General features: G+C 46.3%; 1 protein-coding gene across 4 annotated transcripts in view; it reads right to left on the bottom strand.

Annotated features, from left to right (window-relative positions):
- Window positions 1-1319: 1319 nt before the first annotated feature.
- GTF2IRD1 (GTF2I repeat domain containing 1) overlaps window positions 1320-19741 on the bottom strand; it is a gene marked incomplete at its 5' end in the record, with an annotated part of 194773 nt that continues 176351 nt past the window's right edge. For all 4 annotated transcript variants that reach the window (XM_081941414.1, XM_081941415.1, XM_081941417.1 and 1 more), the window contains 5 exons: window positions 1320-1566; window positions 5392-5531; window positions 6988-7025; window positions 9506-9698; window positions 13376-13453. In XM_081941414.1, coding sequence (XP_081797540.1) covers window positions 1498-1566; window positions 5392-5531; window positions 6988-7025; window positions 9506-9698; window positions 13376-13453 — 518 coding nt within the window. In that variant the 3' untranslated portion in view covers window positions 1320-1497. The remainder of the gene's footprint in view (window positions 1567-5391; window positions 5532-6987; window positions 7026-9505; window positions 9699-13375; window positions 13454-19741) is intronic.

Genomic DNA, 19741 nt, shown 5'->3' with positions numbered 1-19741 from the left:
TTAGGATAAAAAAACACCCGGGCAACGCCGGGTTATCAACTAGTTGGATATATTTAATACTTGGAGGAAGCTTACTAAAAAAACCCTAAGGCTTTTGGCCTAGACTGGAAAGTAAAAAGCATAACTTGATGACAATGGCAATCTGTTCTGATCTATTGCCAAGAATATGTAAATGTCCCAGAAGACAAATTCAATAGCGGATGTTTATCTGTCTGTCTGTTGCCTCTAGGCAGGTTGGGAGCCGTGCAAGTTTAATTAATAAACAAGCAAAATAAAATAATCTTCTTGTCTAACGAAACTGAGAGCCATTTTTTTTTTGGTTATAATGTCAACTACATAGAATTCTATAAGTAGATTCAGATCTTCTGGAATCATTTGATATTGATAATATTGATATTGATAGTTAGGGATGGGACAAAGGCCCAGAGAGACAGTGGCAAGAGGTTGAGATAGAGAAGAACGAAGGGAAGAAAAAGAGAGGGTGTTGGTCATATATAGGCCAGATAAGCGTTTGTAAACCTTGGCAACTTTCAGATGCGTGGACTTTCAGAATTCTGGGAGTTGAAGTCCACGCATCTGAAAGTTGTCAAAGTTAACAAACTGGGTTTAACTAAGGGGGAGACAGCCCCTCTTGACTACATAGTTGACCCTCAGTACAGTTTCCCAAATTAGGATTGTTTTTCAGGAATATAAAAACAAAAAGAAGGAATATTCCTCCAATATGCTGGATGCACTTATTATTTTTAAAAATCCTTCAGTATCCAAAAAATAGCCTACATTTTCAATCCTTCCTCACCAGTGGTTTTGTTGCCTTTGGAGACGCCTTTTCCCTGAATAAGGTTCACAGTCTTTATCCAGGATAAAGGTAAAGATAAAGGTTCCCCTCGCACATATGTGCTAGTCGTTCCTGACTCTAGGGGGCCGTGTTTATCTCCATTTCAAAGCCAAAGAACCAGTGCTGTCTGATGTCTCTGTGGTCGTGTGGCTGGCATGAGTAAATGCCGAAGGCACACGGAACGCTATTACCTTCCTACCAAAAGTAGTTCTTATTTTTCTACTAGCAGTTTTACATGCTTTCGAGCTGCAAGGTTGCAGAAGCTGGGACAAGTAACAGGAGCTCGCTGCATTATGCGGCGCTAGGGATTCGAACCGCCGAACTGCCGATCTTTCTGATCAACAAGCTCAGAGTCTCAGCCACTGAACCACCATGTTCCTAACCCATTTATATTTTGATCATAAACTCTTGACTCTTATGTGTCTTGAAATATGCAACCGTGATGAGGAATAACTTTAAAAACTTTTTTTTTTCAGAGCAAGGCAACACTTCCTTTCTTTTTTTATTCAAAAAGGCCCTGGTGGCAGGAATATAGTGTAAAAATCATTGGAAAAACTAAAAGGCATTGTTACATATTGGAATATACACTTTGTACAAAAAAAATTACACATCACGAGCAGTTCTTTCTTTTTGCTTGAGGTTCATCTGCAGAAGGTGAGGTCTCAATAATTCATAGGTCCTGGGATCTGAACATTGAGACCCCCATAGTCCAACATGTACATCGGCCATTGCTGCAAGGACAAAACAAGAAGCAAAAGGCATTACGCACGGTCCATCTGGAGGAATACATTTAAATAATCCAACACGGGACAATGTCTGCCTTGAGTGAAGACAGTGCCCATAGCTACATCTAAGGAAGCCTTGGTTGTTATGGGTCACTTAGAAAAACCATTCCAGATTTTTAAAAATCATATGTTATTAAATAAACCTGGGATTGTTTAAAGTAACTCCCTCCCCAAAATTAATCAGTTGAACTGCCTTATTCTGTCCTGTTTATTTAATCTATATGGCCACCTATCTTGCAGATGTGGCTCTATCTAACAACATGTTTAAAAAAATACAACCCCCCCCCCCCCCAATATCAATAACGCATGAAAAACTTACAATAATTACTGGTAGAAAAACCTCAATCAACACTCTCAATAATATAACATCTTATTGAGTTGTGGTGGCGCAATGGTTAGAATGTAGTATTTCAGGCTAATTCATTCCTCACTGCCAGAAGTTCGATCCTGACCGGCTCAAGGTTGACTCAGCCTTCCATCCTTCAGAGGTCGGTAAAATGAGGACTCAGATTGTTGGGGGGGATATGTTGACTCTGTAAACTGCTTAGAGAGGGCTGTAAAGAACTATAAAGTGGTATATAGAGACCTGCGGTGGCGCAGTGGTTAGAGTGCAGTACTGCAGGCTACTTCTGCTGATCACCGGCTGCCTGCAGTTTGGCAGATCAAATCTCACCAGGCTCACGGTTGACTCAGCCTTCCATCCTTCCGAGGTGGGTAAAATGAGGACCTGGATTGTTGGGGGCAATATGCTGACTCTGTAAACCGCTTAGATAGGGGTATAAAGCGGTATATAAGTCTAAGTGCTATTGCTATTGTTCTCATAAGCCATTTAACCTCTAACACCTATGCTCTCCAGGTCTCCAGTGCTTCCCAAATCTAATCCTGGCAGGATGGTGTTCCAGAGGCCATGCTGAGACAGAATTGGGTCCCAGGAGACCTAATCGAGTGGCCCCAAAGTGTGTCCATTTGGTAAGACCTATACAGGCACAAAATGTTCTGCCACATGTCGGGCAGACATGTGTGGGCACCATTGTTGCAGCATTTGCAGTTCTGGCTTTGCAGAGTCCTTGCTTCTCTTGTGCTATGGTTGTTCTTCTGTCTTCAGATGTCCGGCAGCCTTGGTGGATCAGCGTGCGCCATGTTGATTGATCTTGTGCCAGGGTTTCCCAGGAGGTGGTGTCGATTTCCTGGGACTTGAAGGAGGCTTTCAATGTGTCTTCGCTTCTTTTGTCCCCCCATGTGATCGCTTTCCTTGAGACAGCTCACCAAAGAGGAGCTGTTTGGGGATGCGATGGTCTGCCCATCCTTACAACATGGCCTGCCCAGCATGTCAGGGCTTTCATCAGCAGGGTGTGAACTGATGGCAGGCCTGCCCTGGAGAGGACTTCTGTGTCTAGAATATACGTACTTTCTGCAAGGTCAACCTTCCTACTGGAGCCATACCCCCCAAAAGAAAACGCTGGTTGGCAGGAACAGTTCTGCCTTCTCTGGTAGCCAAAGGAAGTACAACCAGCCCTCTCCTTGGGCCTCCCAGAATATGCTTTTCAAATTAGCACTTGGATTGAAGTCCACATCCACACCAACATCTGCTTACAGGATATTTGAATATTCGATAAGAAGGAGAGGGAGCTCGTTGCTCCTATTTTAGTTGGGCAACTAGCTCTCTCCCCCCCCCTCTCCCGTGGTAGCAAACAGCTGAGAAGAAAGGAGGAGGGGACTTAACCTCAATTCACCCTCAGGTTTTGTTTCTCTTCATAACAAAAATCAGCTCAGCTCAGATGAAATTCGTCTCTAGCCAGTGATCTCCACTGCGATGGAGGACATCTTCCTACAAGCAGTGTCCAAGTAAGAAGCAGTAGTCAGTCTGGTCGGCTTTTCTGTGTGAAATGGGGATGGAGGTTCTCTTGTCTCTCGTTGCATGAGCTTTTCTCCTGGTCCTGATAATATTTGAGATGTTTACCACTGTGTACTTAAGATGTAGCACTGCAGGATATAAGTGTCAGGCCTGGAAGCCACCTTTTGCATTGGGCCTGCCACATTTATTGCTGTGGGAAACCGGGAGGGGAGAATTATATGGAGTGGGGTAGGTATAGTCAAAATAACATTCCTTTCTCAGAGAGTCAAGGTCATCCTGCCCTGCACCTGGACTGGCGTGACTGGGAGGCATCTCCAGTTGGGACGGTGCTTGATTGGACCATGTGATGGACGTGTGGGTGCTAAGCAGGGGCTTGGACTTCCATTTGGGTGGGGAAAACCGTGAGCCTTTCATATTCGGGTTTCCCCAGATGTGCCAATGTGGCATCTCTAATAAAACTACCTACTGCCTCCCACCGTCCAGTACAATCCCACAGAGTTGGCCTCCTCAGGGTGCCGTCGGCCAGACAGTTTCGGCTGGTGACCCCCAGGGGGAGAGCCTTCTCTGTGGGAGCGCCTTCCCTCTGGAATGAGCTGCCCCCGGAGCTTCGCATAATCCCTGACCTCTGGTCCTTCCGACGCACCCTAAAAAGTTGGCTTTTCCAGCAAGCCGGCCTGGCCTGTTAATTTTAACTTATTTTAAATGTATTGTCTTTTAAATTCGGTTTGTTTTTTTTGGATATGGATTTAATTTTTTTTTTAACTTTTGGGATGTGTGTTTTTTTTAATGTTGTACGCCACCCTGAGTCCTTTTGGAGAAGGGCGGCATATAAATCCAAACAAACAAACAAACAAAATGGAACTTTGCGGAAACACAAGTCTTCTTTCGTTAGAGGTGTTACTTGGAGCCCTGACAATAAGTCATTTTCATAAGAGAAAGAATCCTGTATGCCAGGAAGTTAGTTTCTCAGGAAAATATTTGCCCTTAACTTCTTACTAAGGTTAGGTATGGTATTCACTTACCTCCGCTACTGGTTTCCAAATAGGAGCGTGCGCGCTCACTGCGTTTGCACGCGCCACCTCCGAACTTGCACAGAGCATCAAAAATGGGACGTAATGACATCCGGATGGATGGGCGGAACCTCCCGCTACCAGATACAACCAGCTGAATACTACCACTGACTGAGGTGCTAGTTTTCTTCATGCGGAAGGGAGTAGTGTCTTATCAGAGAAATCTCTCACAAATGAAAGCTAATATATGTGTCCCAGGATAAAGCTGCCGGACCCAATCTGGATCAGTCACTGGGACCAGAGGTTTAATATTCTGAGCTTTTGGACTCATGCTGGAGCCCTTCCTCAGGGAACTTCTCTCTCGCCAGAAGTTTCCTGAGAAGGGGCTCCAGCATAGCCCCAAAACTGGGAAGACTAAACCTCTGGTCCCCCGGTGACTGACCCAGATGGGATCCTGCAGATGAATCCCCACCTGCAATCTGAAATCATATAGTTTAGACCAGGGGTGTCAAAATCAAGGCCCGCGGGTTGGATCTGGCCCGTGGCTTACTTAGATTTGGTCCATGGGATCACCCTGGAACAGCGAAGGACCGGCCCATGGTGTCTCTGCCAGCATGGCCCTTCCGAGCTCCGTTTTCGCTGGCAGGGGGTTGCAGGAGGGTGCCACAGCTGAAAATGGAGCTTGGGAGCCCGTTTTTGCTGGCAGAGCGCTCAGATCGAGTGATGTCGAGTTGGCCACGCCTCCCCTGACCATGCCCCTTCCCGCCCACTCATCAAACACAACCCTGATGCGGCCCTCAGAGAAATCGAATTTGACACCCCTGGTTGAGACAATATACAATAATTCCGGCACAGACTGATTGATGCCTTCCTCTCTGAAAACCAAGCGGCCATGATTATATTTACCACGAGCGAGATCTGATTGGTTGATGAGGTGGACTCTACATTTGATGAGGAGGAGGACGAGGAGGAGGACGAGGAGGAAGAGACAGAATTCCCTTCTGAGATCCTCTTCCGCTTCCGTTTAGGGACGATGCTGTTGTTTTCTAGTGGCATTCAAAGGAGAACAAGAGTTTTAATTGGGATATTCTTCTTCTTCGTCTCTAACGTCTTCTCCATCGATGTAATGGACAAGCCTCCAGAACATTAGCTATGGAGAAGTGGCGTGCTAAAGCAGGAGTAAAGAATCCCTCTCCTCAACTTCAAACCATAGAGGCTACTGTACCCTCTGCAGGGGTGGGATTCAGCTGGTTTGGACCGTTTCGGGCAAATCGGATACTAATTTTGCATCTGGTTCTCCGAACCGGTGGTTGGAAGGACTGGCTGGCCTCGCCCACCCCACTCTGCCCCTCCCAGGAATCTTTACATGTTCATCATGCCAGATAAGTGCAGGGCCTGCACAGAGGCTCCAGGAGGGCAAAAAACAGGCCTTACAGAAGTCAAGAAATGGCCCTGGTTTTGGCCTCCGGAGCCCGGGGGAGGTCGTTTTCACCCTCCTGGAGGCTCAAGGAAAGCCTCCGGAGCCTGGGGAAGGTGCCCCCCGCCCATCATGATGCAGAAGGCCAAGTAGACCATACCCCCCATGGCCAGACCCAGCCAGCAACCGGGCAGAGAAACCGGTTGCTAAAATTTTTCAATCCCACCCCTGACCTTCCAGATACATGGAATTGCAGCTTCCGGAATTCCTAAGTCATTTGGTTGAGGAATGATGGGAGCGGAATGCTAGGTTGGAGACGGCCACTGGGATTTTGGCCTCTACCCCATAATGGCTGCAAATATCTCAGACATCCCGGCCCCATATGCCAGTTGTCCCCAGGATGGTGCTGAGCATCGCCCACTCCGGCAACATCTGCTGTGGGCTCATGGGAGTTGTAGTCCAATGCTTCTGAAAGCAAGAGGATGGGGAAAGCTGCCAAGTAGGTGCTCTCAGAGGACAGTCTTCCCAAAGCAGGGAGTTGTGGCTGCCTGCTTTGCTTCTTTCTGGCTTACCGTATTGCTACGAGCTCAACACAGTTGCCTCAATTACGGATTGCGCAAATCTAGAAAGTGGATTTGGCCAACAACCAAGTTAAGCGGCTTGGGTGAACTGAATTGTCAACGACCTGCTACCTTCTCTCCGGCTGAGTTCACATGACCCACTTAATTTGGTTACCGGCTTAATCTGCTTTTGGGCAATACATTGGACCACAAATTACTTAAATAGGCTGGGCTTCTGCAAAAAGCCCTCATTTTAAGCAGATATTACTAGTTTAGAGATGCTGCCGAAATGAAATTGGTTATTTTTACTTCCCTTCCCCTGTCCAGGGTCCTTGAGCTGCTTCCTTCTACGAATAACCCCCGGATCTTTCAATGGCTCATTGAAAGCTTCTTGAAATGTGGATCCATCTTGGATCATTTAAAAAGAATCACAAGGCTCCTTTTGCATGGCTATGAAGAGGGACAAATCCTCTTCCAAAACAAGTACTTTTAAAAAATACATTATGTATTTATTTTTCATCTTACCTGGTGGTTTGGCCTCAGGACCTACGTCTGCAAACGGCCTGCATGGAAAAAGAAAGATACAAATGAGTACTCCCCAAGGGGGCTCCCTCTGGTAAGGGGGGAAATCCAACATTAGAAATTACATTCGGTCTGAACATTTCCCCCCTATAAATAAATACCTGGACAATGCCGGGTTATCAACTAGTCTACTATAAAAATACCCCAATGATTCTAAAATGTCATGCATTTGAAATTAAGCTAGGTTAACAAAATGCAATTTGGCATCCCAAACAAATAAATCATACTACAGCTTAACACCTTAATACGTTAAGACAATGTCGAGTTTTCTACGCCTTCGGAGCGCTTAAAACCACCCTCCGAGCAAACCGGAAGTGACTTCCAGGTTGCTCGGAGGGTTGTTTTAAGCGCTCCGAAGGCTTCAGTGAAGCCTCCGGACGGTCCCTGAAGCCTTCGGAACGCTTAAAACCACCCTCCGAGCAAACCGGAAGTGACTTCCAGGTTGCTCGGAGGGTGGTTTTAAGCACTCCGAAGGCTTCAGGGAAGCCTCCGGATGGTCCCTGAAGCCTCCGGGGGGGGCGGGGGAGGCTCTTTTCGCCCTCCCCAAGCTCCTATAAAGCCTCTGGAGCCTGGGGAAGGCAAAAAATAGCTTTTAAAAAGGTGAACTCAGCTGGCCAGCGCACGCATGCGCACTGGCCAGCTGTCAGGGCAGCGCCTCATGCCCTGACAAATGGCTCCGCGTGCCACTTGTGGCACGCGTGCCATAGGTTCGCCATCACTGGACTAGACAAAGGTATGTGTCTCACCTTGCAGGTGTTTCATTACCCAAACTACTGTATTTTTCGGAGTATAAGACGCACCTTTTTTCCTCAAAAAAGAGGCTGAAAATCTGGGTGCGTCTTATATATCGAATACAGCATTTTTCTGCCTCCCAAAGCCTCGCCCCCTTCACCAAAATGGCCCTGCATAACCTTATGGAGGCTTTCAGAGAGCTCCTGGGGGCTGGGGAGGGCAGAAATGAGCAAAAAATGGGCTGTTTTTTGCCCCCCCAACCCCCAGCAGCACTCTATAAGCCTCCATAAGGCTATGCATGTAATTTTTTTGACAAAAACCAGGCCTGTTTTCGCGAAAAACGGGCCGTTTTTTGCTCATTCTCCCCCCCCCAGCACTCTGCAAGTCCCCCCCCCCCAAGGCTATTCATGCCTTTTATTTGAAAAACAATGGGCCCACTTTTGCGAAAAACGGGCCGTTTGGGGGAGGTTTGCAGAACGCAAAAACTTTTTTTTTCCTTTCGGAAAGCTCTTTAGTTAGAGTGATTGATGAGAATTACATTGATCAAGTGCTGTGCCAGCAGAAACAAGTCTTAGGTGCTGCAGGTTGTCAGCGATTTCCTTCTCCAGCACATGGATAAGCATGCCTGGAAACATCTACCTACCTACCTACCTACTCTCTCTCTCTCCCTACCTACCTACTGTATTTCTCTCTCTCTCTATTCCTCTATCTACCTACCTACCTACATACCGACTCTCTCTCTCCCTAACTACCTACTGTATTTCTATCCCTCTATCTATCTACCTACCTACCTACTCTCTCTCTCCCCCTTCCTACCTACTGTATTTCTCTATCCCTCTACCTACCTACCTACCTACCTACCTACCTACCTACTCTCTCTCTCCCCCTACCTACCTACTGTATTTCTCTATCCCTCTACCTACCGACCTACCTACCTACTCTCTCTCCCCCCTACCTACCTACTGTATTTCTCTATCCCTCTTCCTACCTACCTACCTACCTACTCTCTCTCTCCCCCTACCTACTGTATTTCTCTATCCCTCTATCTACCTACCTACTGTATTTCTCTCTTCCCCCCCTCTATCTACCTACTCTCTCTCTCCCCCTACCTACTTACTGTATTTCTCTCTCTCTCCCTCTCTCTCCCTCTACCTACCTACCTACTTTTAAAAAAAATTGCCTCTTCAAAACCTCGGTGTGTCTTATACTCTGGTGCATCTTATACTCTGAAAAATACGGTAAGTAACATCATCAGTGGTAGGACAGTTTGGGTAATGAAACGTCTCCAAGAAAACAAGCAAGCTCAGAGAGCACCAAGGACCCCTCACGTCAAGCTTGAGCTACAAATATTTTTCTCTAAAGATATGCCAGGGAGATTGGTCTTTGGGTGGCAGGGGGAGAATGGTTCCTTCTAATTCTAGGATTCTGTGTGTGAGACAGAGTATTTGGGTAAGTTGGCAACTGCTGGTACAAAGGCAGATTTAAATATTAAACTTCTCATTTTTGCTAATATAACCTTTGGCAAATATGTTCACACAGTAATCTCACGACTCTCTTTGGAGGGATTCCAGAAACTGCTCTCTTGATTATTGATCCAATGAATTGTGTAGTTACATTTGAATGCCAGCAGAGGGCAGTGTGACCTTACTGATGGATTAAAGCAGCCTAGCAATAATTGCAATAAGTAAATATATAAAATGAAAAGGAAGGTTGGGGAATGGAATCCTACTGGAGCTGGCTAGTAATTGCCATCCGGATCCGGTCACGTGCTTTCAGAATCTTCTCTAGCCGATGGATGTCGTAAGTATTGGGATTCCGAAACGGGATATCATCTGGCAAACCGGTCACTTCGATGGCATCAGGTGTGTCCCTGATCAGTTTGTAGGGTACCAGAACTGGTCGGTTCAGGCCTAAAGCTTCCCCTGAAACAAAAACAAAGAATTCCACTATCACATCACAAAACAGAGGAAACCCACCTTCCTTCTCAATCTTATTTGTAAACGTCTATGCAGGGGTTGGCAACCTTAAACACTCAAAGAGCCACAAAGATCCTAACCCGAAGCCCCCCATTCAATTCTGGAGCCGACCAAAAGTCCAGTTCCCCCACCATAGAGTCTCCTCCTAGGGCAGCGTCCTATTTCCTCTGCCAACCAGAAGTCTGGTTCCCCCACCATAGAGTCTCCTCTTAGGGCAGCATCCTTTTTCCTCTGCCGACCAAAAGTCCAGTTCCCCCACCATAGAGTCTCCTCCTAAGGCAGCGTCCTTTTTCCTCTGCCGACCAAAAGTCCAGTTCCCCCACCATAGAGTCTCCTCCTAAGGCAGCGTCCTTTTTCCTCTGCCAACCAGAAGTCTGGTTTCCCCACCATAGAGTCTCCTCTTAGGGCAGCGTCCTATTTCCTCTGCCAACCAGAAGTCCAGTTCCCCCACCATAGAGTCTCCTCTTAGGGCAGCATCCTTTTTCCTCTGCCGACCAAAAGTCCAGTTCCCCCACCATAGAGTCTCCTCCTAGGGCAGCATCCTTTTTCCTCTGCCGACCAAAAGTCCAGTTCCCCCACCATAGAGTCTCCTCTTAGGGCAGCGTCCTTTTTCCTCTGCCAACCAGAAGTCTGGTTCCCCCACCATAGAGTCTCCTCTTAGGGCAGCATCCTTTTTCCTCTGCTGACCAGATGTCTGGTTCCCCCACCATAGAGTCTCCTCCTAGCATGGCATACTTTTTCCTCTGCCTGTCCTCACCGAAAGCCCTATCAATTGTGGAGCTGATCGGGGACAGGGAGCCACAGCAGAGGGATGAAAGAGCCACATGTGGCTCCAGAGCCGCAGGTTGCTGAACTTGGTCTGTGGAGATTCTCAGTCATCCAGCTCATGGTTGCCGCCCCCCCCCCAGTGAAGAAGATACTTTTATGGTTGCCACTTTTTGAAGAGGCAACTGGACTATCTGGCTTTTTCTTTTCCTTTGAAGACGTTTCGCTTCTCATCTAAGAAGCTTCAGTTGCCTCTTGAAAAAGCATCTTTGGGACAATCTTACTCACAATTTCCAAAATTTAAAATACAGATATAGGTAGTCTTCGACTTACAACCACAATTGGGTGCAAAATCTCGGTTGCTAAGCAGCACAGTTGTTAAGTGAGTTGCAGCCCATTTTGTGACCTTTCTGGTACAGTTCGATGAATCATTGTGGTTGTTTAAGTGAATCATGTGGTTGTTAAGCGAATCTGGCTCCCCCCCACCCCCACTGACTTCCCTTGTCGGAAGCCGCTGGGATTGCAAATGGTGATCGCATGACTCTGTGACGATGCAACTGTCATAAGTACATGCCAGTTGCCAAGCATCTGATCAGGGGGAGGCTGCAGTGCTCCTAAGTGTGAAAAGTGATCATACTTTTTTCAGTGCTGTTGTACGGTCACTAAACAAATGGTTTTAAGTCGAGGACTATCTGAACGCTGAACCCTAAGCTAACTGAATAGGCTGAGTCGGGACAACATGATAAGTCACAGATCAATCATTGACCAAGCTTAGGACTATTAAAGTTAAACGGGTAGTGCCAAAGTATCCACTAGATCAGAGTTCCTCAAACGTTTTAAACAGGGGGCCAATTCACGGTCCCTCAGACTGTTGGGAGGCCAGACCGGCTGGGTGGGCGTAGCTAGGTGGTCATGTGACTGGGTGGACGTGGCTAGGTCATGTGATTAGATGGGCGTGGCCAATTTAACAGTCCATTGAACAATGCACAAAATTAAATTTTCATTTGCTTCTGGGGGTGTTTTATTTCCTTTTGTTTGCATGTTGCTCTTTTGGTTGCCTTTTCTTTTTACTAGGTCGTTTTTTCAGTTGTTTAGGAGTCTAGTTGTCTACTTCAGGAAACTCAGTTTTGCAGAAATTCTTCTCATCCCCAAGGAGCTTGAGAAATCTCTGTCTCTGCCTCTCTCTCTCTCTCTCTCTCTCTCTGTTTATATATCTATCATTGTCTATCTTCTGGAGGCGAGGGAGATGAAAAATGGGCCGTTTTTGCCAGATTTTTGGCCTCCTGGAGCATCTTTTCACCCCCACCCCTCCAGAAGCATTCTGCAGGCCAAAAACAGGCAAAAACAGCTTGGGGTTGTTGTTTTTTTGGCAAAAAGGGCTGGTTTTGCCTGTTTTTTGGCCTACTGGGGCATCTGTGCACCCCATTTTTCACCCCACTGCCCCCACCTCCAGAAGCAATCTGCAGGCCAAAAACAGGCAAAAATGGCTCATTTTTGGCCAAAATGAACCATTTTTGCCCGTCTTTTTGCCTCCTGAGGCTTCTGTGTGCCCCATTTTTCACCCTCACCCCCACCTTCAGAAGCATTCTGAAATTGTTGGCCTTACATTTCAGTTCCAGCCCACAGGACTCGCGAAGGTAAGTCCTGCGCTCAGCTGAAGAGTGGGAGGGGTGATATGGACAGGGCAGCCTCGTGGTCTTGCATGGGCCAGATTAATGACTTTGGTAGGCCGCATGTGGCCCGCGGACCATAGTTTGAAGACCACGCAATATATTTCTAACTGAGCTGGTTACGCACATTGTCAAAACAGGGCATTTGAGAATTTTTCCCCAATTTTTTTCAAATAAAGCAGGTCACAACATTCCAACAAGAATTGTGTTGGGAGGATGGAAGGTTTAAATCTGACTTCTCCCCAGGAGTGTTTATTGAACACAACAAATCACTGAAAATGCTGTTCTTTACAGGTAGTCCTTTCTTAATGACTGTCTTGTTTGAAGCTTGAGGCTACAAACAGTTTTTTAAAAGCCCAATTTTGCAGCCAATCCTCGCATTTGCAGCCATTGCATTGTTACTGTGGTCATGCAATCACCCCAGTTTGACAATCCACTTCCAATCAGCAGAGTTAATGGGAGAATGTGGAAGTGGAATTGCAAGTCAGGGTCATAGGATGCCTCGCTTAACGACTGCGGTGATTTGCTTGATAGAGGAAACTAGAAGGGATGTGGTAGGTCCAGCGTGCTTTTGTGACTTTTTGCTTAGCAACTGTAACATTTAGCGACAGTGTTACCGGCCCCGATTATGGTTGGTAAATGAGGACTACCTGTATATGATTTGCACCCTGACTTTCAATCATAGAGTTCAAGAGAATAGCAATAGCACTTAGACTTATAGACCGCTTTACAGTGCTTTACAGCCCTCTCTAAGCAATTTACAAAGTCAGCATATTGCACCCCACAATCTGGGTCCTCATTTTACCCACCTCAGAAGGATGGAAGGCTGAGTCAACCTTGAGCCTGGTGGGATTCAAACTGCCAAATTGCAGACAACCAGCAGTCAGCAGAAGTAGCCTGCAGTACTGCACCACTCAGCCACCATGGCTCATAAGGCAATGCCTTATAAGGCTTTCCTCTTCAGCAGCTTTTGCATTAAGCCCAGTGGAATAGATGATGAAGTTGAGATATAGCAACCAGCCAGTCCAAAAAGGGGAACAAAGAACCAGAAATTCAGATCGAGAGATCTGCTTCTTTGTCTTTGAACCCTGGACCCAGAATTTCCAGCTGTGCTTTCACCACTGTCCCCCACTCCACCCCCAAACCTACAAGACAGTGGAGCCCTACGCTCAAAACAGAGCAACTCACCGTATTTTTCATTGAACAGCTCTTTCACTTGCTCTCGGAGGATCACCTTCTCGCCCAACCGGTTTGCATCATCCTCATCTGCCGAGGAAGAAAAGGTCACACGTGTTTAGTAGCTCTTTCTCGTGAGCATTCCGAGAGAACCAGAGTGACGTAGCAGAGAAGATGTTGAACCAAGAGTGGGGAGGTCCAAGTCTACCCTCACTCATTGGAAACTCACTGGATAGGTTTAAGCCAGGGGTGTCCAAACTTGGGAACTTTAAGACTTGTGGACTTCAATTCTCAGAATTCTCCAGCCAGCATGGCTGGCTGGAGAATTCTGAGAATTGAAGTCCACAAGTCTTAAAGTTCCCAAGTTTGGACACCCCTGGTTTAAGCCAATCATTATTCTTTGGCCCCACCTATCCTACAGAGTCCTGGAGGTGAAAAATTAGAGGAAAATGTCTGGGTTCCAAGCAGAGCTGGTATTCAGCCACTTTGGACCGGGTTCGCTAGAACCGGTAGTGGAAATCGTGCCCCGGCTCTATGCTGTCCTATTTAGGCATGTTTCCAAGCCAAAGTGCATGCGTGGACACGGTGCGCTCATATTTGCGAATCAGTAGGGAAAGTAAGAGAATACCACCCCTGGTTCCAAGTAACAGTCCCCACGAAATCAAAACTCTGAGGCCTGGAGTTTCCTCAAAAGTAAGAATTTATTAGGAATGCCATATTGGTGCAGAAAACCCAACTCTGAAGGACCCAAGGTTGTCCCCACCCAAATCAAAACCCAAAGTTCATGCCCCCAAGTTACACATCCATCACATGGTCCAATCAGGTTACAGTCCTCCTCCGGCTGACATTGCCATTTTGTTCTCTAAGTGTCCTCAGGGATGGAGGCAATTACACAAAGCAGGTATAGCAAGAGGATTAAGGGGTGTTTCCTGCCGTAAAACAGCAAGAAAAAAACGCCTTTGTTTTTCAGCAAAGCTGGTTTGAAGATACTCCTTGGAAGTGTAGGTAGCCTTGGGTCTTGGACTGCCACAGATGGACGAGAAGATCCTTCTCCAACCTGTGTCCTGAGCCTTTAGGATTCAGAACTCCCAGACAGCATGTTTATTATGGATTTTGGGCGATGCAGTGCAGGCCCCGATGGAGAGCATTGCAGATAAATATCTGGCCAATGAATATGGAATGAATGAAACAATCTTCCCGACATTTAAGACAGGGGTCTGCCGACTACAGGGGGGGGGGGAGGTCATCTCCGTTCCAATGCCATTGAGCCAGCACTGTCTGCAGTCACGTGGCCAGCATGATATCATGGAGGGCTGTTACCTTCCCACCAAAGGGTACCTATTTATCTGCTTGCATTTGCATGTTTTTGAACTGCTAGTTCGGTAGGAGCTGGGGTGAGGACAGGAACTCACCCTTATCGAGTGGTGCTTGGGTCTTGAACCTGAGCTGCCGGCTTTCCAGCCAAAAAGCCTTAACCAATGAGCCACTGTGCCACCCGCTTTAGGCCAGAAGGAAGCTCCAGAGAAGGAACAGTTTCAAAAGCCTTGGATGCAGCATCCAGATTTCTCATTGTGGACACCAGGTTGTTATTTAATGGGATAGAGGGGGGAAATCATTCCAGGCATGGCTAAAGAATGATCATATTAAATCAACTGAATAAATGGAAGGAAAACAAGCAGCTTTTCTCAGAGTCCTATCTACTAAGGGCCAGCATACTGCTGTCAGAGACCACTTCAAGGAGAAAGTAGACAGCCACCTTCTAGGAAATGCCCCAGCTGTGGATTCTACACCACCTGCTCAGATAGAAAAGAATATTGTAGCTCAGGGTTGAACTGTTGAGTCCTTGGTGCTCTCTGAGCATGATTGTTTTCATTAGCAAACTAGGTAACACCATCAATGCTACCTGCTGATAATGTTACCTAGCTTGGTAATAAAATGTCAAAACCACCAAGCTCACCTACATACTGCTCCCAAGAGATTACCTTCTACCCAGTGGTGGGATTCAGCCAGTTCAAACCTATTTGGGAGAACCAGTTGTTAACTTCTAAGCAATTCAGAGAACCGGTTGTTGGAATAAATCTCATTTTGTTTTTTTCCACTTTACAGGACTAATCCTGTAAGGAAGGCAGGAAGGAAACATCCTGGTGTTGTTTCTAGCCTAATCTTGATTGCCCTGCTTACAGAAACTGCCTCTCTGGTTAACCTTTATTACATTGCATCAGCTAAGGCGAAGTGCCCATTGACGTGAGTGATGTTGAGTTGGCCACGCCCATCCAGTCACATGACTACCTACCCAGCTGTTCGTTAGAGAACTGGTTGTTAAATTATTTGAATCCCACCACTACTACTCCCTTAAGACAAAGATATCTAGTTCCTACAAAGACCAACCAGCTCTGTATGGGAAATCTTAGATTTGGCCTCCGCTCACTAAATTCCTTATCTTTGGATGATAAAAGTATTCTCATAATATCCAAGAATTGGAGGGAACAATAAAACCAAGAAGGTTCAAGGCCCATTTTGGGTACCAGTTTTGGTACTTCCACATTGCACGTTTTTTTCCCTTACCCTGCAAAAAAAATACGGCGAGGCTAGAAAAAAAACCAAGTGAAGATGGCCAGGATAAAATCTAAATTGTATTTACTTTTTCCATTTATTTCTTATTTAAATGGGATTCTTATTCAATTCTGATGAATCTTCAACTTGATTAAAAACAATTAATATGATTACTCCCAGGGTATTTAACACATTTCCTCTTCTGCTTTATTAAAAATTAAAATTCAGTGGCAACCTACAGGCAATTTCTGGGGATCACATGACAGAATCCCTTACAGAAGGACTACGTTGTCTGATCCTGACTTCATGGCCCAACAAAACCTTTACTCAGTATGGAAAATCCACAGTTGGGTCATTTCCAGAAGTCCACTTTCTCCTTGAAGTCCTCCAGAAAACAAGAGCCTACCACCCAGCAGTGGGCTTCAAAAACTTCAGCAATGGGTTCTCTGTCTGGTTGCTGGGTGGGCGTGGCCTAGTAGGCCTCCTGCACCATGGCAGGGGGAGTTGCCTTTCCCAGCCTCCAGAGGTTTTCTCGAGCCCACGAGAGGGCGAAAATGGCCTCCCCAGGCTCCGGAGGCTCTCTGGAGCCCGAAAATGGGCCCTTTTCTGGCCTTACTGAACTTTTGGTAGGCCCATTTTTTGCCCTCACCAAGCCTCAGTGCACACCCTGCACTTACCTACATCCAAAATGGGCTGCATGGGGACTCCTGGGAGGGGCGGGGTGGGTGGGGCCAGCCAGGAGTGGGATTTGGGGGTTCTGCAAACTGCACAGCATCTTAGCTAGAGGTTCTACCGAACCCCTGCGAAACCCCAGCAGCCCACCCCTGCTACCACCCCATTAAATGATTGGCTGTATTGCTGTAGTGCTCAAAAGACATGTCACTGCAGGTATTTCTCTGTACTCCAGGGGAAATCTTACCTGCTATTGTTAGCCCTCAACTTACCACCATTCACATTAGTGACGGTTCAAAATCCTAACGGCACTGAAAAGATTTTTTTTCACGCTAAACAACCACGGTAGCACCCCATGGTCAGGTGATCAAAATTAGGATATTTGGCAGCTGGCATGTATTTATGACAGTCCTGGGGTCATATGTGGGTCCCCTTTTGCGACCTTCTGACAAGCAAAGTCAAAGAGGAAGCCAGATTCACTTAACAACCTCGTTATTAACTTAACAGCTGCAGTGATTCTCTTAACAACTGTGGCAAGAAAGGTCGTAAAAGTGGGGCAAAATGCACTTAACAACTGTCTGTCTTAGTGGACATTTTGGGCTCAATTGTAGCCATAGGTAGAGGACTCCCTATATAACTTAAGCTCCTGAAAAAATGTCTCGTGACTCAGGCAGCAGAGAAAATGTGTTTGCTGTCACTTTTCATTTCTTTTCAGTGTGTTATCCTAGAACAGTGGTTCTCAACCTGTGGGTCGGGACCCCTTTGGGGGTTGAACGACCCTTTCACAGGGGTCGCCACAACGATTGGAAAACACATATTTTCAAAAAAATACGGAAAACATAAAATAATTTTATGGTTGGGGGTCACAACAACATGAGGAACTGTATTAAAGGGTCGCGGCATTAGGAAGGCTGAGACTCACTGTCCTAGAAGGAAGGGAACTGACCAAGGGCTCAAATGTTTACCGAGAACAGCACAGATTAACTCCTGGTCACCCAGCAATGATGGCGAATCTTTAATTAAAATTAACCGAAAAGGCTCTGCTGGTATCCTATCGAATTAGTGCCCTAGATGCAGGCACATCTTTTCCACATCCAGTTCTGCCCACCCAGCCATTCTATGAGCAGTTTTAAAAAATGCTTATAGTTCTTTCAAGATGGTGAGAGATGCCAGATAGCAACTTTCTGTTCTCCCCAAATAACTGCATCAAGAGTAGGTAGATTTGATCTGAGGCACAGTATTAAACAAAGGAATATTGAAGCTCTTTTCTACCTGTTTTTTCCCATCTGAAATCTTGTGTATTTCAGGATGCAAAGAAAGTAAGAAAAATAATACTGGAACTTGTATTACTCCCATAACAAAGAAACCGACAACTCTAGGTTATGGATCTTCTTAGAATAGCATGAATAAGCTGGAAGGGACCTTGAAGGCCTTCTAGTCCAGCCCCCTGTTTAAGCAGGAGAAACTATACTATTTACAATACAATACAACAGCAGAGTTGGAAGGAAGGGACCTTGGAGGCCTTCTAGTCCAACCCCCTGCCTAGGCAGGAAACCCTACACCACTTCAGACAAATGGCTATCCAACATATTCTTAAAGACTTCCAGTGTTGGGGCATTCACAACTTCTGGAGGCAACTTCTGTTCCACTGATTAATTTTTCTAACTGTCAGGAAATTTCTCCTCAGTTCTAAGTTGCTTCTCTCCTTGATTAGTTTCCAACCATTGCTTCTTATTCTACCCTCAGGTGCCTTGGAGAATAGTTTGACTCCCTCTTCTTTGTGGCAACCCCTGAGATATTGGAACACTGCTATCATGTCTCCCCTAGTCCTTCTTTTCATCAAACTAGACATACCCATTTCCTGCAACCGTTCTTCATATGTTTTAGTCTCCAGTCCCCCAATCATCTTTGTTGCTCTTCTCTGCACTCTTTCTAGAGTCTCCACATCTTATTTCAGATAAGTGACTGCCTAGACTCTTCTTAAAAACATCCAGTTGATCTTCTTCTTGCTCAAGGAGAAGTTCAACAGCCCTTTTCCCCACCATCACGTTACAGACTAAATCTTTACACTCCCCCTCATTTTATCTTTACAACAACTGAGATAGTGATCAGCCCAAAATGACCAAGAAAGCTCTTTAGTCAAGGAAGGATTTGAAACTAGATTTTCCTGGTCTTAGTCTAATACATTAATTACTGTAATAATATTCTCCCTCGAGGTTCAAGCAGAAGATTTTTCCAACGCAGCTTGAAAACTCCAGGGATTAAAACCTGTTTTAGAAGCAATTCTAAATTTAGAAGAGATTCTATAATTAAGAGGGATGCCAATATTTTGCAGAGTTTTTGAAAGCATAAAAAATATGTGTGTGTTTGGAATGGAGTAATGGAAAGTATCTTAAGGAAATAGATCAAAGAACAACCAAACATTTCACTTCTTAAAATGTGACTGTTTTATCAGGGAGGGTGACAATGCATAATAGTATTTTTTATTACGGTCACAGACCAGTGTTAGAAGCAAGGAGCATTAAAGAAGAGGAAGAGGAAGAAAATGACCCTTAAACCTGTTGCCATTTCTACTGCTGTTTTACAAATGTGTTTTGTGAACAAGTGTTTCCTTTGGTCATTTCTGAATCTCCTGACATACAGTTTCAATAGCTCATCTCAGTCTAACATTGTGAGAGAGGGAGGGAGGGGAGGAAGAGGAGGAGGAGGAGGAGGAGGAGGAGGAGAGGAGGAGGAGGAGGAGGAGGAGGAGGAGGAGGAGGAGGAGGAGGAAGAGGAGGAGGAGGAAGAGGAGGAGGAGGAGGAAGAGGAGGAGGAGGAGGAGGAGGAGGAGGAGGAGGAGAAGAAGAAGAAGAGGAGGAGGAGGAGGAGGAGGAGGAGGAGGAGGAGGAGGAGGAGGAGGGGAGGAGGAGGAGGAGGAGGAGGAGGAGGAGGAGGAGGAGGAGGAGGAGGAGGAGGAGGAGGAGGAGGAGGAAGAGGAGGAGGAGGAGGAGGAAGAGGAGGAGGAGGAGGAGGAAGAGGAGGAGGAGGAGGAGGAGGAGGAGGAGGAGGAGGAGGAGGAGGAGAAGAAGAAGAAGAAGAAGAAGAGGAGGAGGAGGAGGAGGAGGAGGAGGAGGAGGAGGAGGAGGAGAAGAAGAGGAGGAGGAGGAGGAG

Source organism: Natrix helvetica, assembly GCF_964273705.1.
Source record: "Natrix helvetica genome assembly, chromosome: 2".
Lineage (NCBI taxonomy): Eukaryota > Metazoa > Chordata > Lepidosauria > Squamata > Natricidae > Natrix > Natrix helvetica.
Note: the sequence above shows the minus strand (reverse complement) of the source record. Positions and strands in the feature narration are given on the sequence as shown.